General features: G+C 38.9%; 4 protein-coding genes across 5 annotated transcripts; 1 reads left to right on the top strand and 3 right to left on the bottom strand.

Moving 5' to 3' along the window:
* The first annotated feature begins 5,785 nt into the window (after positions 1-5,785).
* Positions 5,786-11,098, top strand: LOC103960172 (cyclin-dependent protein kinase inhibitor SMR11). 2 transcript variants are annotated; one of them, XM_009372590.3, is made up of 3 exons: positions 5,786-6,016; positions 6,432-7,235; positions 9,642-11,098. In XM_009372590.3, exon 2 carries the CDS (start codon positions 6,454-6,456, stop codon positions 7,183-7,185), a length of 732 nt encoding a protein of 243 aa, XP_009370865.1. In that variant the 5' UTR covers positions 5,786-6,016; positions 6,432-6,453; the 3' UTR covers positions 7,186-7,235; positions 9,642-11,098. The 2 variants fall into 2 exon arrangements, with proteins under 2 accessions (XP_009370865.1, XP_048431784.1); XM_048575827.1 differs by having other exon boundaries at positions 9,645-11,098.
* Positions 8,413-9,617, bottom strand: LOC103960217. Its single transcript, XM_009372650.2, has one exon. The coding sequence runs from the start codon at positions 9,063-9,065 to the stop codon at positions 8,457-8,459; it is 609 nt and encodes a 202-aa protein (XP_009370925.1). The 5' UTR covers positions 9,066-9,617; the 3' UTR covers positions 8,413-8,456.
* A 3,225-nt stretch (positions 11,099-14,323) lies between the features above and the next one.
* On the bottom strand, positions 14,324-14,869 carry LOC103960216. Its single transcript, XM_009372649.1, has one exon. It carries the CDS (start codon positions 14,867-14,869, stop codon positions 14,324-14,326), a length of 546 nt encoding a protein of 181 aa, XP_009370924.1.
* A 1,045-nt stretch (positions 14,870-15,914) lies between these two features.
* Positions 15,915-16,523, bottom strand: LOC103960171. Its single transcript, XM_009372588.3, has one exon. It carries the CDS (start codon positions 16,521-16,523, stop codon positions 15,915-15,917), a length of 609 nt encoding a protein of 202 aa, XP_009370863.2.
* Between the last annotated feature and the right edge of the window lie 2,353 nt (positions 16,524-18,876).

The raw sequence follows: 18,876 nt of genomic DNA on the forward strand, positions 1-18,876 counted from the left end.
ATGACGCTACAACAGTACACCCGAAGGTGGCCCTACTTTGGTGATCGCCTGTCAGAAATGCCGGAAAAGCCCTTTGGGAAACCACCGAACCTGCTAGGTAGCTAGAACCTGGAGGGGCGCAAAACAAAAGCGTGAGTGGGCAAAAACAAAGCTTTTCGAAAACCATTTCAAAAACAAGATTCTAACCCCTCGCCGTAAAAATTGTATACTTCCCAGAAAATAAACATATGTACGTATATATAGATATGCCAATCATGCTCAAGAATATGCCATGTCGGAACCTCAAAATGAAATGCAAGTGCTTAGGTATAAATCACATCAATAACATGTAATCTGGCAGCCGGAGTCACCTAACGTGACCTGTACGGCTGCATCTAGAGCTCAGATCTCAATCACAATAACTAAACCTGCCCACGAGTCGGAACCACCTAAAGTGGTATGTACGACAGGCCTGGGTGTAATACATATAAACGCTCTAGTGCTACGATCACGTGAAGGCTGTGCGAATAATCGCGGGTCACCTACAAGTCGGAACCACCTAAAGTGGTCTGTACGACAGGACTATGCACCTAACTTGGATCCAAGCTGAACGTGTGGTGTGGGAGGTGAACAACACGTGAAGGATTGTGCCCTACTCTGGGCGGGAGCACTAACATCGGGGGTGCAGGTGATGAGCTCTCTAAGTATCTCGAATCACCATTTAAAAGTAAACACGAATAACACTTACCTGGCACTTACCTGTGCGTCCACAGCACCAAATATGCATATGTATATAAATATATATGCCCAATAATGCAACTAATAATGCATAAATGACGATAATATAATGCATGGCATATAACTAATAAACCTTTAATTCAATTTCTGGGAAAATATAAGTATATAGGTATATACGGAAAACCAAAAGCCCACTCACTGATAAGTGGAAGGGTCGTAGCCCCCCTGCCTCGAGTGACCACGCTCGTCCTCGGGATATGTCTCACCTATATGCGAAATAACTAAAAAAACGTTAATTTTAAAGCACATAACCAAACTTTCGAAATAACTTCTCATACATTGCTCAAATGGGGTGTATGAATACACCAACGTGATCTACTCAACCTCACGAACATCCACAAATTTTTAGAAAAAATTTTCACCGCCGCACGCGCCCCTACGCGCCGGCCAAGGCACGACCACACGCGCCAGCCACGCGCAGGCACGTGCCTAACACGCTGACGGCATCAACTGACGCCGTTAGGAATATTCCATTATCCCTAACGGATTCCGTCAACGGCGTCAAGAATATTCCGTCAGACTTGACGAAATATTCCGTCTTCTTCCCCGACGAGCCTCCGGCGACGTCGCCAGCGCCGGAAAACTGGAAAATTTTTAAAACGTCCTAACTCCTTCGTTTTTCAACCAAATTCCACGATTTTGGTACCAAAATGAAGCCTAGAACTATTGGAACACAACCATACAACTTTTAAGGGCTAAAAACCACGAAATCTCACCTGAAAAATCGAACCAACTCCGGCCAACTTTGAAACTAACGATCCCGACGTCCAATTCCTTCAAAGAACTACTCCGAGCCTCTTTGGGACCTCACCAAGCTATCTACAAGCTTCATTTTTCCTAAAACGTGAGAAATCACGTGTGCATGAATAGTACCCAAATCGGACATCGTCGAATCGACATGAAAACGTTGGAGTTCTTACCTGGAAATGGTATGGTTGGACTCGTACGAGCCTCACGAGCTCGAATATGTGCTTGGTTCCTTCGATTTGTGGAGGTTTAGTGTGCTTGTGTGTGTGTCCGTACGTTTTCGAAGAAAAAGGGAAGGAATGGGGCTCGAGACAGGTGCAGAGAAACAGGGAGAAAGGTGCAGAGAAACAGGGAGAAAGGTGGTTGAAGACAGAAGACGAACCCAAAAACCAGGCAACCAGAGTTTGCTTCTTCTTTGATTTCTCCGGCCACTCTCTAGTTCAAATTTAATGTTTTTGTTTTGGTTGGATGTTTCAACAATGGATATCAGCATGGGTTGATATGTAATTTGAACTTGTTGCTTATGTGTATAGATGCTGGTATTTACCATAGGGGGTGTTAAGGGGGTGCGAAAGGTGTAGTCGCACAGGGCCTTCACATTTTTTGTCACCTAATATTTATATGTAATAATATTCTATATTTAAAATTGCTTTTGTTATGAAATAATGTTCTATATTCAAAAATTGATTTTGTTGGCACGTTAAAATCTTATCTTACACTCCTTATAAGAGTAATTTTTTTTTCTTTCTAAATACAAAAATTTAGAGTACAATAAGATATTTTGAGTGTCAATAATACATCATAAAATACGGTATTTTTTCAATATTATTATATAATAATGTTACATATTCAAGTGAAACTTTAAAGTTAGAGTTTTTGAAGTTCGTTTTCTTCTTTGGTTGTTTAAGATTGAACTGCTTTTGATTATTTAGTGAATGTTATGTTTGCAACTCCTTTTACTTATTATTAATGATATTTTTAAACTTACATTGACCTACATTTTTTAAGACTTATCTTAAGAAGGGGCACATTTATAAATTTCGCACAGGGCCCCCAAAATCTCAGAGACGACCCTGATATTTACACAAGTGTGGAAGAAGAATTGATGAAGGGTATTCTATAAAGGGTATCGAGTTTGAACAGTAGAAAAAAAAAAGGCCCAAGGTCTATCATTGAGCTATCTAAAATTATTCTTTACTGGTGCAATAATTTTAGAGACAAGCTCGAAGCGGAACGAGAGTGCTAATGAGGAAATTTTAGGAATAAAAGTGGTTGAGGAAAGAGCATTTTAATTTTTTAACTTTTTATGGTGGATAAGATTATGATGTGGGTGGAGAAATATGACAATAAAGTGGGTCTAGTAGCTCTCTAATTTTATTACCATGTATTCATTCGTGCCAATTTTTATTAGCATGTAAAATTTTGCGCCATATTTTTCCCTCCAAAACTAATTTCCCACCATATTTTCCCCTCCAAAACATATTTTCCTTATATGCGTCTGTTTGGACCCGATTTTACACTATCGGCCTGAGTAATCGAGGTCATTGGATGAGTAGAATTTTAAACCGTTGAATGACAAAGTGGTTGAAATGATTTTCAATTATTATTGATAAATAATGTCGTGATTTTAATCATGATATTATCTCGTAGTAATATGTTAAATTATTTAAACCTAATTTTTGTCTAAATCCCAACTAATTTGACAACATGGAATATTGGGATATGCACAACATCAATTGGATGGATGAGTGTAGGTATGGTTAGATCATGCAGAAGCCTAGATAGGCTTGGCTTTTGGTGGTGATATGACAAGCCTAGGATTTGATGGTGATAGAGGTATGATGAGGTAAGAAGCCTAGATAGGCTAGACTTTTGATGATGACGTTTGAAAAGTCATGATGCATGGATGGGATGAAATTATGAGATGGTGATAATTATAAATGAATTTAATATTCATTTAGATAAAGCCTAGGAACATAGGTTTTCTGGAAGGCTAGGTTTTTAATGCATGTTTCTCGGGTTGGTGCTGTGAAGATGGATGAAGGAAAACAAGTGGTGAAGCCACGTCACCAAAGATCAAATGCAATCCTTTAAAGATCAAGTCACGTCAGATACATGGAATTTGAAATAGGACTCTACCGAGGATCAAGCCGTGCCAAGCAAGTACATTAGTCCTATAAATACATATGCAATGGCAACGGAAGAAGGACCTCCAATTCAACACACAACTGCCCTGCGCAAACCTCTCAAACACTTTGAGATTTTTTATTTTCTTTTTCCGCCAACACACATTCAGTTTGGATAAACAGCATTGTGAAGGCAATCGGCGAACATCTTCAGTTTGGATAAACAACACTGTTGCCGTAGAATCAGCCGTTCCCAAAGCACCTTCAGTTTGGATAAACAGCGTTGCGTCGAGGCCGACTGGTTATCTATCCAAGTCTCGGTCGAGAAGGATTTTCGAATCCTTATTAACAGAGGTCATCTCATTAGCCATCTCGGCGAAATGAGATGTTACAGGTTATTACATTCGGCACATTGAAAGCCGAATTTGATATTGAACTTCGCAGAACTAGCAACCTTGTCTTCAGACTCTGGAACCCGAAGGCCGAGATGTGTTCCTTCCTCGGCCCTAGTCGCAAGATAAAGAAGTCAGCAACGCGCTCAACGCAACATCAACAAATTTTACTCCTCGGCCGAGCTCGGCCGACGAGTTGGCACGCCCCGCATTCAACCGAAGGATGTAGTTAGCTTATTAGTTACTCGGCCTACTCGCCACGTAGGCTTTGTGATTTTTAAGATCAACAGCTTCCCACCAAAATATATTGCCCAAGACATTAGTTTCTTTCCAAAATGGGTTTTAATATTCAAACTTATTGTCTAATTCATAAGAGATTCATGATAAATGGCGTGAATTATAGTATCATAAATTAGTATTATCCGCTACTTAATAAAGTTTTACGTTTTTACATGACGATCGTATCATAAAATTGTCTCAAATAAACAAAATTTTAATAAAAAAATAATTACATAAAAACATCTCTTAACATGAAAATTCAAAATCCTATGTAAATTAAACTCTGACAAAGAAAAAATAGTGACAAAAGAACATGGATAAAATTGTAACCAAGGGAGGTTGGGCATGTATTGAGTTGTTTTAAATTTTATTTATTTTTTTAGGAGGATTTAATGTCGATTTTATTAGAAGAAATTGTAGCAATGATCCTTCAATTTTAATCCAATTACAGTAATAGTGTAACATCCCACATCCCCCAGGGAGTGAATCCTGTAAACCTTATATGTATATTCCCATCTCTACCTAGCACGTGGCCTTTTGGAAGCTCAGTGGCTTCAGAGTTCATCGGAACTCTGAAGTTAAGCGAGTTCGCGCGAGAGCGATCCCATGATGGATGACCCACTGGGAAGTTTTCGTGTGAGTTCCTAGAAACAAAACCGTGAGGGCGTGGTAGGGCCCAAAGTGGACAATATCGTGCTATGGTGGAGTCAAGCCGGGGATGTGGTGGGGGCCCGGGGCGGGATGTGACAAATAGTCTCTCAACTAAAAATTCATGACCATTGATCCCTTAATTCCTTAAAAAGTGCAGTTATGATCTTTTTCATCAACTCCGTTTGAACTTTCGTCAAAAGAAAAAATAATAACAAAAGAACATGAATAAAATGGGATCCAAGGGAGGTTTGGCATGTATTGAGTTTTTTAAATTTTTATTTTTTAGGATGATTTAATGTCACTTTTATTTGAGGAAATTGTAGCAATGGTGCTTCAACTTTAATATAATTAGAGTAATGGTCTTTCATTAAAAATTCATGACCATTAGTTCCTTAACTTCTTAAAACATGCAATTATGGTCATTTTTATCAACTCCGTTAGAACTTCTGCCAAAATGAGTCACATGTCACGCACATGAGACTGAATCGAGGGGTAAATATGAAAAATCAATGAGAAAAATTGTAGTAAGGGTCCCTCAACTTTAACCCAACTAGAGAAATGATCCTTCAATTTTAACTCAACTGGAGCAATGGTCCTTCAACTTTAACCCAACTTTAGTAATAGTCCTTCTAACATAACTGCTTTAGCTGCACGTTTTGATGAGTTAAAAGACCAATGATCATGAATTTTTAATTAAAAATTATTTCTCTAATTAGATTCAAATTTAAAAACCATTGTTACAATTTTCTCATTTTATTATTAGGCAAAAAAGGAATGCTCAAGGAGTGAGTCTTGCAAACCGCCAAAAATAAGGTGGGGGGAGTGAGTTGCGAGGAAAGTGGGTACGGGCTCCTATGTAAGTCTTAAGAAGAACGAGTCGAGCCACTCAGATCTAACTGGAAGAACCAAAGCACCCAACTGGTAACAAAAACGACACACTGACTCAGTTCACATTTCACAAACCACTCTCTCTTCTGCTTGCGGCTGCTCCAACTGCTTCTTCTGTTCTCCAACTCTCTGCTCTCTCTCTCTCCTCTTTCTCAGGTTACTCCAACTTTCTCTGTCTACTTGTTTTTGTTCTGAACTGGAAACTCGATGAGTCTTACTTGGCTGCTGTTCTGGGTTTTTATTTATTTGTTTATTAGTTTCTTGAAATTAGGGTTGCCCGGTTACTTTTTGGCTGGGAAGATTGAAATCTTGAGTTTTCATTAGGAGTTTAATTCAAAGTTCTAATCTTTAATTTTCATGTTAGATAATCGTTAATTGTGTATCATGTTCAGAGCATATGGTTTATCTTTTTAGATTTAATTTCTTTAATAACTTCTCTGGAACCCATTAATTTATCGATTTCTGTTATTTTTTTTCACCAGTTTTTAATATAAATTTCGATTCTTTGACATGGGTTTTATCTGAATTTTGCTGCCAAATTCTAATTTTAATAATTAATTTACCATTTCAGCTGCTACCCTTTGTTTGGATTAATGGGTTCTGGAGGTTGTACCAATGGACTGGAAGAATGCAAACTGCAACCTCCGAAAACTGTGGAAAAATCGGATAAAGCTAGTGTTTTGGGGCTTCATAAGGACGCTGCAGAGCCACCGGTTGAATTGGTTGCTAATGGGGTGGCTTCTCTAGAGCCTGTTACTCCTAATGCAGTCCGAGAGAACGGTGACTTACCTGTTGGTTTGAAATCTCCGCCCTCTGTTTGCAAGAAATCATCCAATGTAACTTGCTTGAATCCGAATGCTATCCGAAATGGGGACGACCCATTTGGTTGTTCTGATGATAGCAGCCCCAGGACACCGGTGGGTGATGTCTTCGATCCTTTTGCCCCTGCTCGGGAAGACCTGCTTAAGGCGCCACAGTGCAAAAAATATGTCAGCAAGTGCAGGGGCATGGTTGCTCGTCAGCTTAACTTTGATTCTCCCGTCCAAATTTCAGAAGACGAGGTTTTGACTGATGTGGAATCCATTTCGTATGAAGAAATGTTTGAAGCTGTGTATAAAAACCTATTGGAAGCTATCGTGTCAGAGCAAACTGAGGGAGCTATTGCTGACCACTCGAGGAAAGATTGCGTTTCTGATGACTGCGTAACACCTCGTCCAGAACCGTGTCAAACTGGAGCAGCTGAAACTTGTCCTGGGGCACCCCTGAGGCCATCAGGGAAGTCAAGGAACATCGATATGCGGTTAATCAGAAAGCTCGAGTTCTAACTCCAATTGACTCATGCGGGTTACGTGGTGGTGAATTTGCAAGAATTCTGGTACTTCTTTCCAAATTCCAACAGCTTACCTAGATTATACACAGTAGTGCTAGCATTGTATAGTAGTTGTTGACATTATTTATGCGTTTAGACACAGGGAAAGACATCGTTTTGATATTAACTTAGTATCGACTCGTACTCTTTTGGTTTAAGTCAGAATTTTAGACACAGGGAAGAAATGAAACAGAAAATTCTTCCAACCTCATTGATCATGTACTGAACTTATTCATGTTCAATGGTTTTCTTATCAATTTCCATGTGCTCGAAATCTCTGCGCTTTAGGATTTGGAGTTATATTTTGATGATTGGGAATGTTTGTCTGCGTATTTTACACTTTAAATGTTGTTGGATGATAACTTTAAGAAATCATGTTTAATGTCCTGTGACTAAAATTATGGTTTTTGTTTGTTGCTTTTGGCTTCTATTTGAATAGAAACAAACCTCTATGAGGCATTGTTTTCACATGAATATTTGGGTGGTGTTGTTCCTAAGAAGAACGCTTGTTCTTTCAAATGAAATAGATCCGAGTTTATATTTTCTTTTCTGTTTACATACTGAGGAAATCTTATTTTGGTAAATCATATATTCTCTTCAAAATCCAATGTGGATGGAGGAGCATTGAAAGTAGGAGAAATAACTTACAACAGAAACGTAAGGTTGACGATATGCCAAACCAATCATATAGACTGTAGTACCATGCGGCCACATGAAAGCACATGGCAGTGTGTGACACGCTTGGAATACCATCACTACTTTGGCATCCAGATTCCCTTTCTGTTTTATAAACTTTTGAGATCATGGACAGAAAGTTCGCACGAGTGTTGTATGTTCAGGCTGGTGGGTAAGCTTTAGAAACTAGAAAGGCTTGTGCCTGCTTATGAATCTTATGTCGTATTATGCTTTCCAGCACAGCAGATTGTGTATGCAGCAAACCAAGTTGTGCCCGTGAAGTCACTAATCAGAACGTTGGCACATCAAATATAATATAACCAAAATCTAAACGAATTTCCATGTATTTTTATTCTGTTTTCGTACATCAAATTCTATGATTAAGATAAAAAAAATTGTAAAACTTGTATCCTAAAATTCATCCTAATTAACTCCCTCTGATTAAAACCCTACAAATTTACATGCTATTCTCTCCGTGTTTTTGCTACAATCTGCACCTTCTTCTCAGGAATCATTGAGAAGCAAAAGCAAAGTAATAAAAACTCACACAACTCACAACTTGGCCTTGCTCTTGCAATCTTGCCTCTTCACCTTCATGTCCGGAAACCCAATCGTCAGTTGGCATTCTGAAATCGCTACAGCGTGCTTCTTGATGAACCCCAAGAACGTAACCCTACCTGGAATCCTTGTTTTCGTTTCGACCATAATCTCACCCCCCATCACATCACTGATCAATTTGCTCATGTCGTTCGCCAGCTTGTCCGCCTGTAAAGTAAGCCGGCAGGGCAGCATGGCGTTGCCCCTCGCTGGGATGTTACCCGGGTACAAGTTTGCATCCCCAACCTGTGTGCCTTGGTAAAGAAGCAAAGTCTTTCCCTCGCCGTGCCTGAAGCTTGCGTGGTTTTGATTCTCGACATTGATCGTGAGGTAGAGGGTAATGTTGAGTTCGATCCGGACAGCTGGGAAGGTGATGCGAGGAGCCACACCGTCCACGGAGGCGGAGAGGATTTCGGTTTTTGGCTGTTTGGGCTTAAAAACGGTTAGGGCAAGAATCAGGGCGATGATGAAGAGTAGGAAGATCAAGAATATGATAGCACCAATGGCAATAAGACATGAGCGTTTACGCTTGTTGGGTTTGTTGTGGTTGCTATTTTCTGGCATGGTGTGATATTCTTTTATGAGAGAGAGCGCACAAGAGAGAGATCAGGAGAAGGTGAGAGAGGGAGAGTGACTTATAGAGAGAAGAATATTTAGGGTTCCAAGGTGGTTGGGGATTGGGACTTTTGATTTAATGCTCAAATCCAACGGTCAGTTAACACAACTTTGAACTGTATCGAACAACTAACTTCAGCTTTTTTCGGGTCACCATCTTTAAATTGCTCCCCACACCACCTATGTTTTACTTTATAACTTTAATTTACAAAGAAATGGTTCGAACGTATATTTTGATCAACAAATTTAATAGCTTATTTTTTTAAAAGTACAGAGAGATTTTAAAATCAGGTAAAAATAATAACATAATGTTTTGTCTTGACCAACATGCCTACCCGGCTAACCGATATCAGATCAACAGACCAAATTTTTTGTTCTGCAGTTTTATCAAAACCCCTTTTGATGGAATTTTAGTATTTTGCTTAATTTCTCTCATTTCCGTCGCATGTTTTCCTTAATTTGTGCATGCAATCCTCTTAATTTTTTATCAAATTACTGAAATCTAACCGTCATTTGTTGTAACAGCAGCATATCTTAAAGACTTTTAAGGCGAGATTAAAGACAAGGGTAAAGATTGTGGTCAAAGCAAAGAGAGGGAAAACTTCAGACACGATCTTATTTGACATGAAAAACGACAAGCGCATGTCATGCATTGATTCACATTGCATAATCTGTGCAGAGTTCACGTAAGCAAGGAGGACTTTTGGGGTAGAGAGTGCATTTTTGCAAAAAAATCCACCTAAGCAATTTAATGCTAGTTTGGTATTGTTATGTTTTTTAAAAAAAATTGTTTGTACTGTGATGTAAAAATAATCAGTTGTAAAATAAAGTAGTTAAGTGTTTGGTAAACTTTTATTGTAAAAGTACTTTTAACAAAACAAACAATGTTCAAGTGTTTGGTAAACTTTATGGTAAACTTTATGTAAAACTGCTGTAACTATGTTAAATGGTTAAAAGGGTATAATGTTAAATGTGATATAATAATTTATTTTATTTATTATTTATAATTTTATCTTCAATCTTCATCATTTTCGGGTCACAGCTCAAGATCCAAATCCCTCCCCTCCAACCCTTTATTCTCTCCCCTTCCCAATCACCAAAATCGAACGAGATCCAATTGTTAAAACCTAAAATACCTGACGGGTGACAGTGATTTCAAAATGGGCCTCGTATCCGAGAGGACTACAGGCGCAGTTAGAATTGTCGAAGACTATGGAGACGGTGGCCTTGGTGATTCCGCCCTGGCCCTGCTCGTAAACAAGCTCCTGGAGGTTGGCGGCGCGAACTTGCTGCTAATTGGTAATTCCCAAGACAAAGCAGATGGAGTCGAGGATGTTGGACTTGCCCGATCCGTTCAGACCCGTTATGGCGTTGAAAAATGCGTCGAACCCGAGCACCACCGTCCTCCTTGATGTACATATTTGGGACGGATTTCAGCACAAAGACGGAGAATTCCCATCTGGGTTCTTTTTCCTCCGTCTTGTCTGACTCGCCGGAGAAGAAATTGATGTTCGAATCCGCGTGCTTCGGCCTCGAGATGATGAATTCGACCTGGGTTTTCACGAGCTGTCTCTCTGTGTCAGTGAATGGAGTTCTCTAAATTCGACCGTGTCAATGAAATGGAACTCTCTGAATTCGACCTTGGTGCTCTCTGAATTCGACCCTGGTAATCAACAGTCATTCCTTCATCCCGGATATCTTCAGCTTGCATCAAGTGCCGAACTTGACTCGCTAAAGGACCTTGTCCTCTCAAACAATCGGATTCGATGATTTGATACGATGAGGGAAGCGAGATGGAGAAAGAGGGTATAATTGGGTTTAAGAAAGTTTCATTAAACTTTACTATTCATCTGCCTACTTTGAAAAAAAGTTGGTTTTGAGAAGCAGCAAAATGCTGCTTCCATTTTTCTGCTTATTTTGGTTGGAACTTTGAAAAGAAGCACTTATTTTTACATTTACCAAAACATTTTACACCCAACTTTTTTTCATAGCTGCTTTTTTTATAATTTCAGCTGTACCAAACTGGTACTTAGACTTCTATGTATCATGCTCGAAAATAGCACGTCGTATGGTTTTAAAGTTTGTATGCACTATTCTTCTAAAAGGTAGTTTTGTAGGACAAATTGTGTTGTTCGAATCTTAACAATTGATATCAGATCGTTTATTGTACCACACAGATACACATTGTGGTCATACTTTTAGAATGGACGAATTTAACTAACCTTGGCAAAGAGAAGAAAATAAAACATCTTTAAAGCCTACAAAATTAGAAACCACTGAAAAGTTTTGGGTATATTTTAAAACTGATTATAAAACGATAAAAGCGATATTCTCAAAGTTATTCATTTATTTTGTTTAGAAGAAAAGCTCCTCAAAGCTTAAAATTAAAATGTTGTTTGGGCTAGTAAACAATATAATTCGGCCGAAAGTATCCATATGTTAGGAAAAAGCACCGAATCTTATCCGTTTTCTTCAAAGCGGCAATTCATTGAAATAAATTAGACTACGAAGTTTAAACCTGCAAAACTTAAAACTTTGCCAATTGTGCTATCTGCATACATTAGACCTGCCACAATTCACAGCAAAATAAAATTGATCATTTGGTTTCAAGGATAATTAAGAAGAAGAAAAAAAACCAAAATCGAACCAATCTAATGAATTTTGTTGGAGTGTGAAAAATGGCGTATGACACAAGTTTGCTGTTACTTGCGGTGTTGGTTAGAATGCGATACTTCCACCTTGAAAAATGGCGCATGACACAAGTTTGTTGTTACTTGCGGTGTTGGTTAGAATGCGATACTTCCACCTTTTGTTTTGTCTTATGTGATGGAATTATGTTTTTCCTTGTAACTTGTATAATGCAGCAAGAAGCAATACTAATGTCACAAAATATATTCAAAATCTTAAGAAACTCGAAGATTATAGATTTAGGTAACTGGCACGAGTAAACAAATCATATAAAACTAGAATTTTGTTTTCTTTGTGCAGTGCTTCTTTCGAACAGTTTTGATACAGACGTTGACGTTAAAATTGCAGGAGTTGGTAGAGACCACGTCCACATGAATATTTGAACAATTTGAGCAGAGTTTAACCTGCCAGAGATTTTGATGTACATGTTGAACTGCAAGGTACCAGCCAACACATATCTGAACGAACTATTCGCTTGGATTTTCCGTGCAAAACGATCAGCCAAATTAATAGTGAAGTTAAATTAATGAATTTGTTCGCACCCCTTTATACCACTCCTGCCTCTATACGAGCCTTTCCCACCACAACGCTCCTGTACGGCAACTATGCCGTGCTGTTGGCATACTTGAAGGCCACATTGTTATGGTTCAGGACGGATAGATTCACTTCGAGACTAACCTAGATGTCTTAAGGCCACGGAATCTACCATGGTTAGGGGGGTTGTTTCCATGTACACCGTCATGAATAAGATCAGTATTATAGCAGATATTACAACAAGAATGGAGGCCACTGCCAGGGCTATGTTTATGAGTCGGACAATTTTGTTTTACAATCACTTCTTGCATACTATGAACATCTTTTTTTGGGGCCTCTTCATGAAAAGACATACTAACTTAAATGCATAATTTCTCTCTTCTTCGTTGCATGTCTTCCTAAACTTCTGCATGCCCTTCATCCCTAATTTGTTAATAAATCATTCAACTCTAACTGTAGCTTGAACTGAGCAGCATGCTTAAATCTCATTGATGTAGCATATACGTACGTGTTTGGGCCCAAAATATTACTTTAGGCCGAGCTTAGAGCCACTCTCAGCCCAATAATCTTCTAAAATTATCATGAGCCGTTCAATCATCATGGGCCATCCAGTGAGGATCGGCCAAATCCTATCATGAGGGGGATTGGTTTACATAAAAGTGGGATAGTCAAAACCTAGTGTACCAAGGAGTCTTTAAGGCTAAGACCTAGGAGATGAATCTGGTTTGTTAAAGAGCTTGGTTCAAAGTCCTATTGGAGTTAGAATTGGCTGAGACCTAATTATATTAGGATGAGGAGTTCTAATCCGAGTACACTTTTTGCTCGGCTAGTGAGGGGGTTTGCTACTATAAATAGAGAAGGGAGTGCATCATTCAAAAGCCTCTCCAATTCAACACACAAATTGCCTTGCGCAAAGCTTCTCAACAACTATGAGATTTTATCCTTCTCCCTTTTCTTCCCGCCAACACATCTTCAGTTTGAATAAACAGCATTGTGAAGGCAACAAGCAACGTCTTCAGTTTGGATAGACATCACTGGAGCCGTAGAATCAGTCGACCGAAGAGCACCTTCAGTTTGGATAGATAGCACTGCTTCGAGGCCGACTGGTTATTTATCCAAATCTCGGTCGAGAAGGATTTTCGAATCCTTGTTGGCAAATGTCATATCATTAGCCTTCTCGGCGAAGTGAGGTGTGACAAATTACTAGGCTTGGCACATTGAACGCTGAGTTGTTTTATGATTGGATACTTGCAAGTAAGTTTCAGAGTTTGGCATTCCGATGGCCAAACCACATTTACCATTAAGACATACATCTCTTTTGAGTATTTGTGTCTATATAGTCTGGTGTCAGTTCGACGTGCTTATACTCTCACGAATATAATCATCGTGACCGAACCTGGTGCTGACGATTTGTGAACTTGGCAGAACTAGCATCCTTGCCTTCAGGCTCTAGAACCCAAAGGCCCGAGACGTGTTCCTTTCTCAGCTGCAATCGTGAGACGCAGAAGTCAACAGTGCATCCAACGCATCAACACATTTTACTCCCTGGCCAAGCTCGGCCTACGAGTTGGCACACCCCGCACATAACTGAAGGACGTAGTTAGCTTATTAGTTACTCGGCCTGCGTGCCACGTAGGCTTGGTAGTTTTTAGGGTCAACAGTACACTAGGCCAGTTGATCATAAAAGTGGTGCTCGTCACCTTCACATTCTGTTTAAACTGCTACTTCCCCAAAATATAGTATGGTTGCGTATGCTTAAAAAGTTTAAGGTGCTATCAAAGGGAAACGTAAAAGTTGTGTTCGATGTAACAATGCAGAGACTACTATAAGAGAAAATGATCTTATAATCTTATTTGATGTGAAGTACGACAACTCAATACTACAATTATTTGTAGATCAAATTTGAAGAACAAGAATAAATTGGAACACTAATAAAAACATGTCTTGACACGAGAACTACAAAAGGGATTGTAACTTTTGTGAGTCTATTTGCACCTATAGTCCCCAACAGTCTTGCTACGGATATCGATGTCAAAACCGCACAAGTTGGTGGAGGTCACAGCAACCTTATCCATTCCAAAGATCTTCACTTTGCCGGGAACTTTGGTGAAAGTGTTGAAAGGCATGCTACCCGCCAACATATCATAACTAACCGCGGGGTTGCCCATCAAACGATCAGCCAAAGCGGTGAGCGTAACATTCGTGCTTGTGGTGGCTCCCGGCGCTATATTTCCTACCTCTATAGCAGCCTCACCGACGTTCACGCCCTTGTAGAATAAGATTGCAGTGCCCTTGGCGGGCTTGAAGGCCACCTTGTTGCCGTTCTTGATAGAGAGAGACATTACCATAGTGATGAGTTTAGGCGCATGGTGAGAAATTTCTAGGTTTCTTAAGACCAGTGCATCCACCAGGGTTATGGGGTCCTTCGGCTTGTAATTCGTAAGCTCTATGATCAGCATTATAAAAAAAATTATGGCCACAAGAACTACGATCGCTGCCAGGGAGGCGAGTACCGGCTTTTGTTTCAGCATCGTTTTTAGCTTGGATAGCTCCATACTTTGTTCTTGTTCTTGCTATATTTTCAGGGCGACCTTGGTTTACCTGCATCCTATGGTTTGAACCCTTTACTTTTATATACTTCTCTCAATTCGCTTGCATGTCTTTCTTAAATCGGCATGCTCTACCTCTCCCCCTGTCATTAAATTCTCAAATCCCACCATATCTTGGATTCAGCATGCTTATATCGACGATCAATCTGGGCGTGCTTAAACAATTTCAAGCCAATCGAGCTAGAAGACACTATTGAAGAGACGGGTAAATATCGTGCCCGATGTGTCAATGTAGCAGGGTGAAAAAGTTGTGAACTTATTAGCTATAAGAAACAACTGCATGTCATGCAGGAAGGAATGAGCTCATATAATTATCTCATTTTATGAAGATCTCAAAGTTTTTCTTGTTTGGTCCCTTTAAGATTTTATTTGGTCAACCAAAAGAAGAGTTTGGGATTTGAGTTGAGAAATGCAATTTATGTTCAAAATATGAAATCCCACATCGGAAAATTAAGTTTACAACTTGAAACAGAGAAGTGATGTTGCACATCTGGTCACAACTCTTATGAGTTATGAGCAATTTTGAAGCAGATTGTTTCATTCTTTCACAGACTTGGTTTAACATGAAGAAATTAAAGGAATGATAATTATTGATAGGGTGAGTCGTACGTCGTATAAGGCTGATTCTGACAGTTTATACTTATTTTTATAAATTCAACAAGCGTGAATAGTCACACTCGTACTTTATAGTTTCACAAATACGAATGCCTAAGATTAGTCCCTGCACCAGCACGACTCATCTTAACAATTCTCTCGAAGAAATGAAATGAAATATATTTAATCGCAACACCATTAGAATCAGCAGAAATCCAAGACTCATACAATAAAATGTTTTGGGAAATGTCATGTAGCAAATAATTCAAAATACACTACAAGAGTGGCAAATCAGTAAATTCAGCTCGCACAAGCAGACAGACCATAAAAATCCAGAAAATAAGAAAATCCGAGGGCAAGCCAAAAACAAAAATCATAGTTTTATCTTGTATGTGCAGTGTTGCTGTCCGACAGTGATGTTACCGACATCGACACTGAAGTCGCAGGAGGAGGTCGAAACGACATGAATCTTAAAAATCCCCAAAACGCTGGCTTCTCCGGAGACTTTGGTCAAAGTGTTCAACGGCAGCGTTCCGGCCACCACGTCCGAAAAGAGCTCCGACTTCCCCAGCAGCCGATCCGCCATTATTGTCAGTGTCACGTTCATGGATTTGGTCCGGTCCGCGAATATCTTGCCCGACCCGATTTGGGCCTCGCCCACGTTGGTCCCTCTGTAGTTCAAAAACGCAGTGCTGTTTTTGTACTTGAACCCGACTTTATTCGGGTTATTCACGGATAGGTCCACGCCCAGAGTCAGGTTCACGTCCACGCTGAGACGTGGAATGTTGAGTGCCAAGTCGAGGTCTTTCAAGACGACGGAGTTGACCGTCGTGGTGGGATCCTTGGCTTTGAACACCGTCAGGCAGAGGATCACGAGTACGATGGTTGCGACCAACACAACAGCTGTCGCCGCCAGGCAGACGTTTCTGCAGGTTCGGGAGCGGCTGGGGGGGAAAGCATCTCCACCGTACACGGCTTTCATTGATCTCTCTGAAAATGCTTGATTGCCAAAAGATAATCTTTTTGTAACTGCCTTCTGTATAAAGGTGGAAGCTTTTGGTGGTGGGTTGATATTATAGTGGATGGAGTGTTGGGAGTATGCTAACGTAGGGGTTTGAGCCCAGAGAAGCTCCAAGACGTGTTAATGGGTTTGTGAGAAAAGTAATGCTATTCATGTTTAACACCATATTTCTATACCACATCATTTGAAAAATTTGCAAAATTCAAGGAAATGAAGAAGAAAGACTTCTCGTATACTACAATCATTATTTAATTAATTAGTTTTTCTTAATTATTAGTTTATTAAATAATAAACTATCAAATGCCAACTAATGTGGTGTGAAAATATAATACAAAAACATGGTATAAATAGTATTAGCCGGTTTTGAGACTTTTTCGGAGCCGACTAACCTAAATGGTTAGATTAGGGCTTTATTGGTGAAGTTGATTTTTGTGTACTTTAGCATAAATCTCTCATTCTCAATTCGTTGTATAAAAAAATTTATTAGCATAGATAAATTGAAAAATGTATCTAATTTGTGCATCTCAACACACTAACAAAAAAAAAAAAAAAAGCGGAAAGACCAAATTTATGTACAAAAGATTCATTTTCAAAGACTAAATTGATTACTATTTTTTGTGATTCACATGTTCTTTTTTCGTTGTCTTCAAATTTTTGTAAATCCGACTAAAGTTTTTAAAACACATCAATTCATGTTACTAACAAAAAATTTCATGGTTTTTAATGGTTGTATAGACTCATTGGTTGTTCACCCATTCGTCGGGGCTCGAAGAAAAGGAGAGTTAAGAAAGTCTATTTTTGCCATAAAAGTCCTGTTGGCAATGAGCCTTGAAGAAAAGGAAAGGTGAGAACAGCGGAAAAGGTGGCTTTTGCTTTTGGCAACGACTTATTTCCAAAATTTCCCTTAACCTTAGCATTGCCACTTTGCGAATGTGTTTGCATTATATGATACAAATTCCTATGTTATACATGCAAATAGTTATTAGAACATTTATCTGATGTTTTCTACCTCATTCAACAACTTAATTACACTCCCACTATTTTGGTTGGAAGTTGATTAGAAGAGTCTTCATTCCATCTACATCATTTCCCTTACAATTTATGCTGAAAATTACTTCCAAAATGTAATATGAAAAGTTTTGTTGGCATGTTAACTTTCAGAAGCATGAGATGAACGAATATGTCCTATTTGTACATGATATTTTATTTTTTCATCCTACAGCCTCCTGTGTTATCTTCAACTTCGACCTCAAAAGCCTTCCTTAACTTCTCTTTATCTATCTCAAATTCATAGCATAGTAATAAAAACATACTGCAAACAGTTTCACCATGCATTAAAATTTAGCAACACAATTCCTTGAGCTCTCAACATTATAAATAAATAAAAAAAGGTGTTAATGCAAAAGTCAAAAGATATAAATCACTTTCAATTGATAGAACTAAAAGATCACCAAAAAAAACAAGGACATAGTGTTGATACCTAATAAGAATGTCCAAAGTCTATTCCTGTTAACTTAGCATGGTCTTCTCTTGGCCGATTCTCCATCAACTCCTCCTGCTTAACCTCCATTATTTCAGTTGGCACCTCATTCCTCCCCTTCTTTTTACTTACTTTAATGTCACTTGCACCAGTAGTGGGATGGCTAGCACAACAGTTCCCGACCCACCAAACCAATCATTCCAAAATTTCCCCTAACCTTAGCGTTGGCACTTTCCGAATGTGTTTGCATTTTATGAATGGCCACCTATGTTATACATGCAAATAGTTATTAGAACATTTATCTGATGCTTTTTTACCTCATTCAACAACTTAATTACACTTCCATTGTTTTGGTTGGAAGTTAATTAGAAGAGTCTTCATTCCATCGACATCATTTCCTTTACAATTTATGCTAAAATGACTTGCAAAATGTAATATGAAAGGTTTAGTTGGCATGTTAACTTTCAGAAGCATGAGATGAACGACAATGAATGTGCATGATATATTTTTTTTTTATCCTACTGTGTTATCTTCATCTTCTGTCTCAAAAGCCTTCCTTAACTGCTTTTCATCTATCTCAAAAACCCTCCTTGCATGTTTCAGCTTTTCAGTACAACTTTTAACTTTTGGATATTTTTTTGCAATTTACCACATATTTGGCTGAGTGGAAAATAAGTTAGTAATCATGTATGAGTTCAGATTCCTTGAATGCTCAATATTTTAGTTGGATTCGAGTGGTGTGCTTTGTGCTGTGTGATGTGATTCAGAGATAGTTGGAATAGATTCTTTGAATATTTCTCACTTTTCTTTTTCCAATTTTGTAATGGAGTGGTG

This window comes from the organism of the source record quoted next, unplaced genomic scaffold (genome assembly GCF_019419815.1).
Source record: "Pyrus x bretschneideri cultivar Hongxiangsu unplaced genomic scaffold, Pyrus_bretschneideri_v1 Contig11, whole genome shotgun sequence".
NCBI classification, from domain to species: Eukaryota; Viridiplantae; Streptophyta; class Magnoliopsida; order Rosales; family Rosaceae; genus Pyrus; species Pyrus x bretschneideri.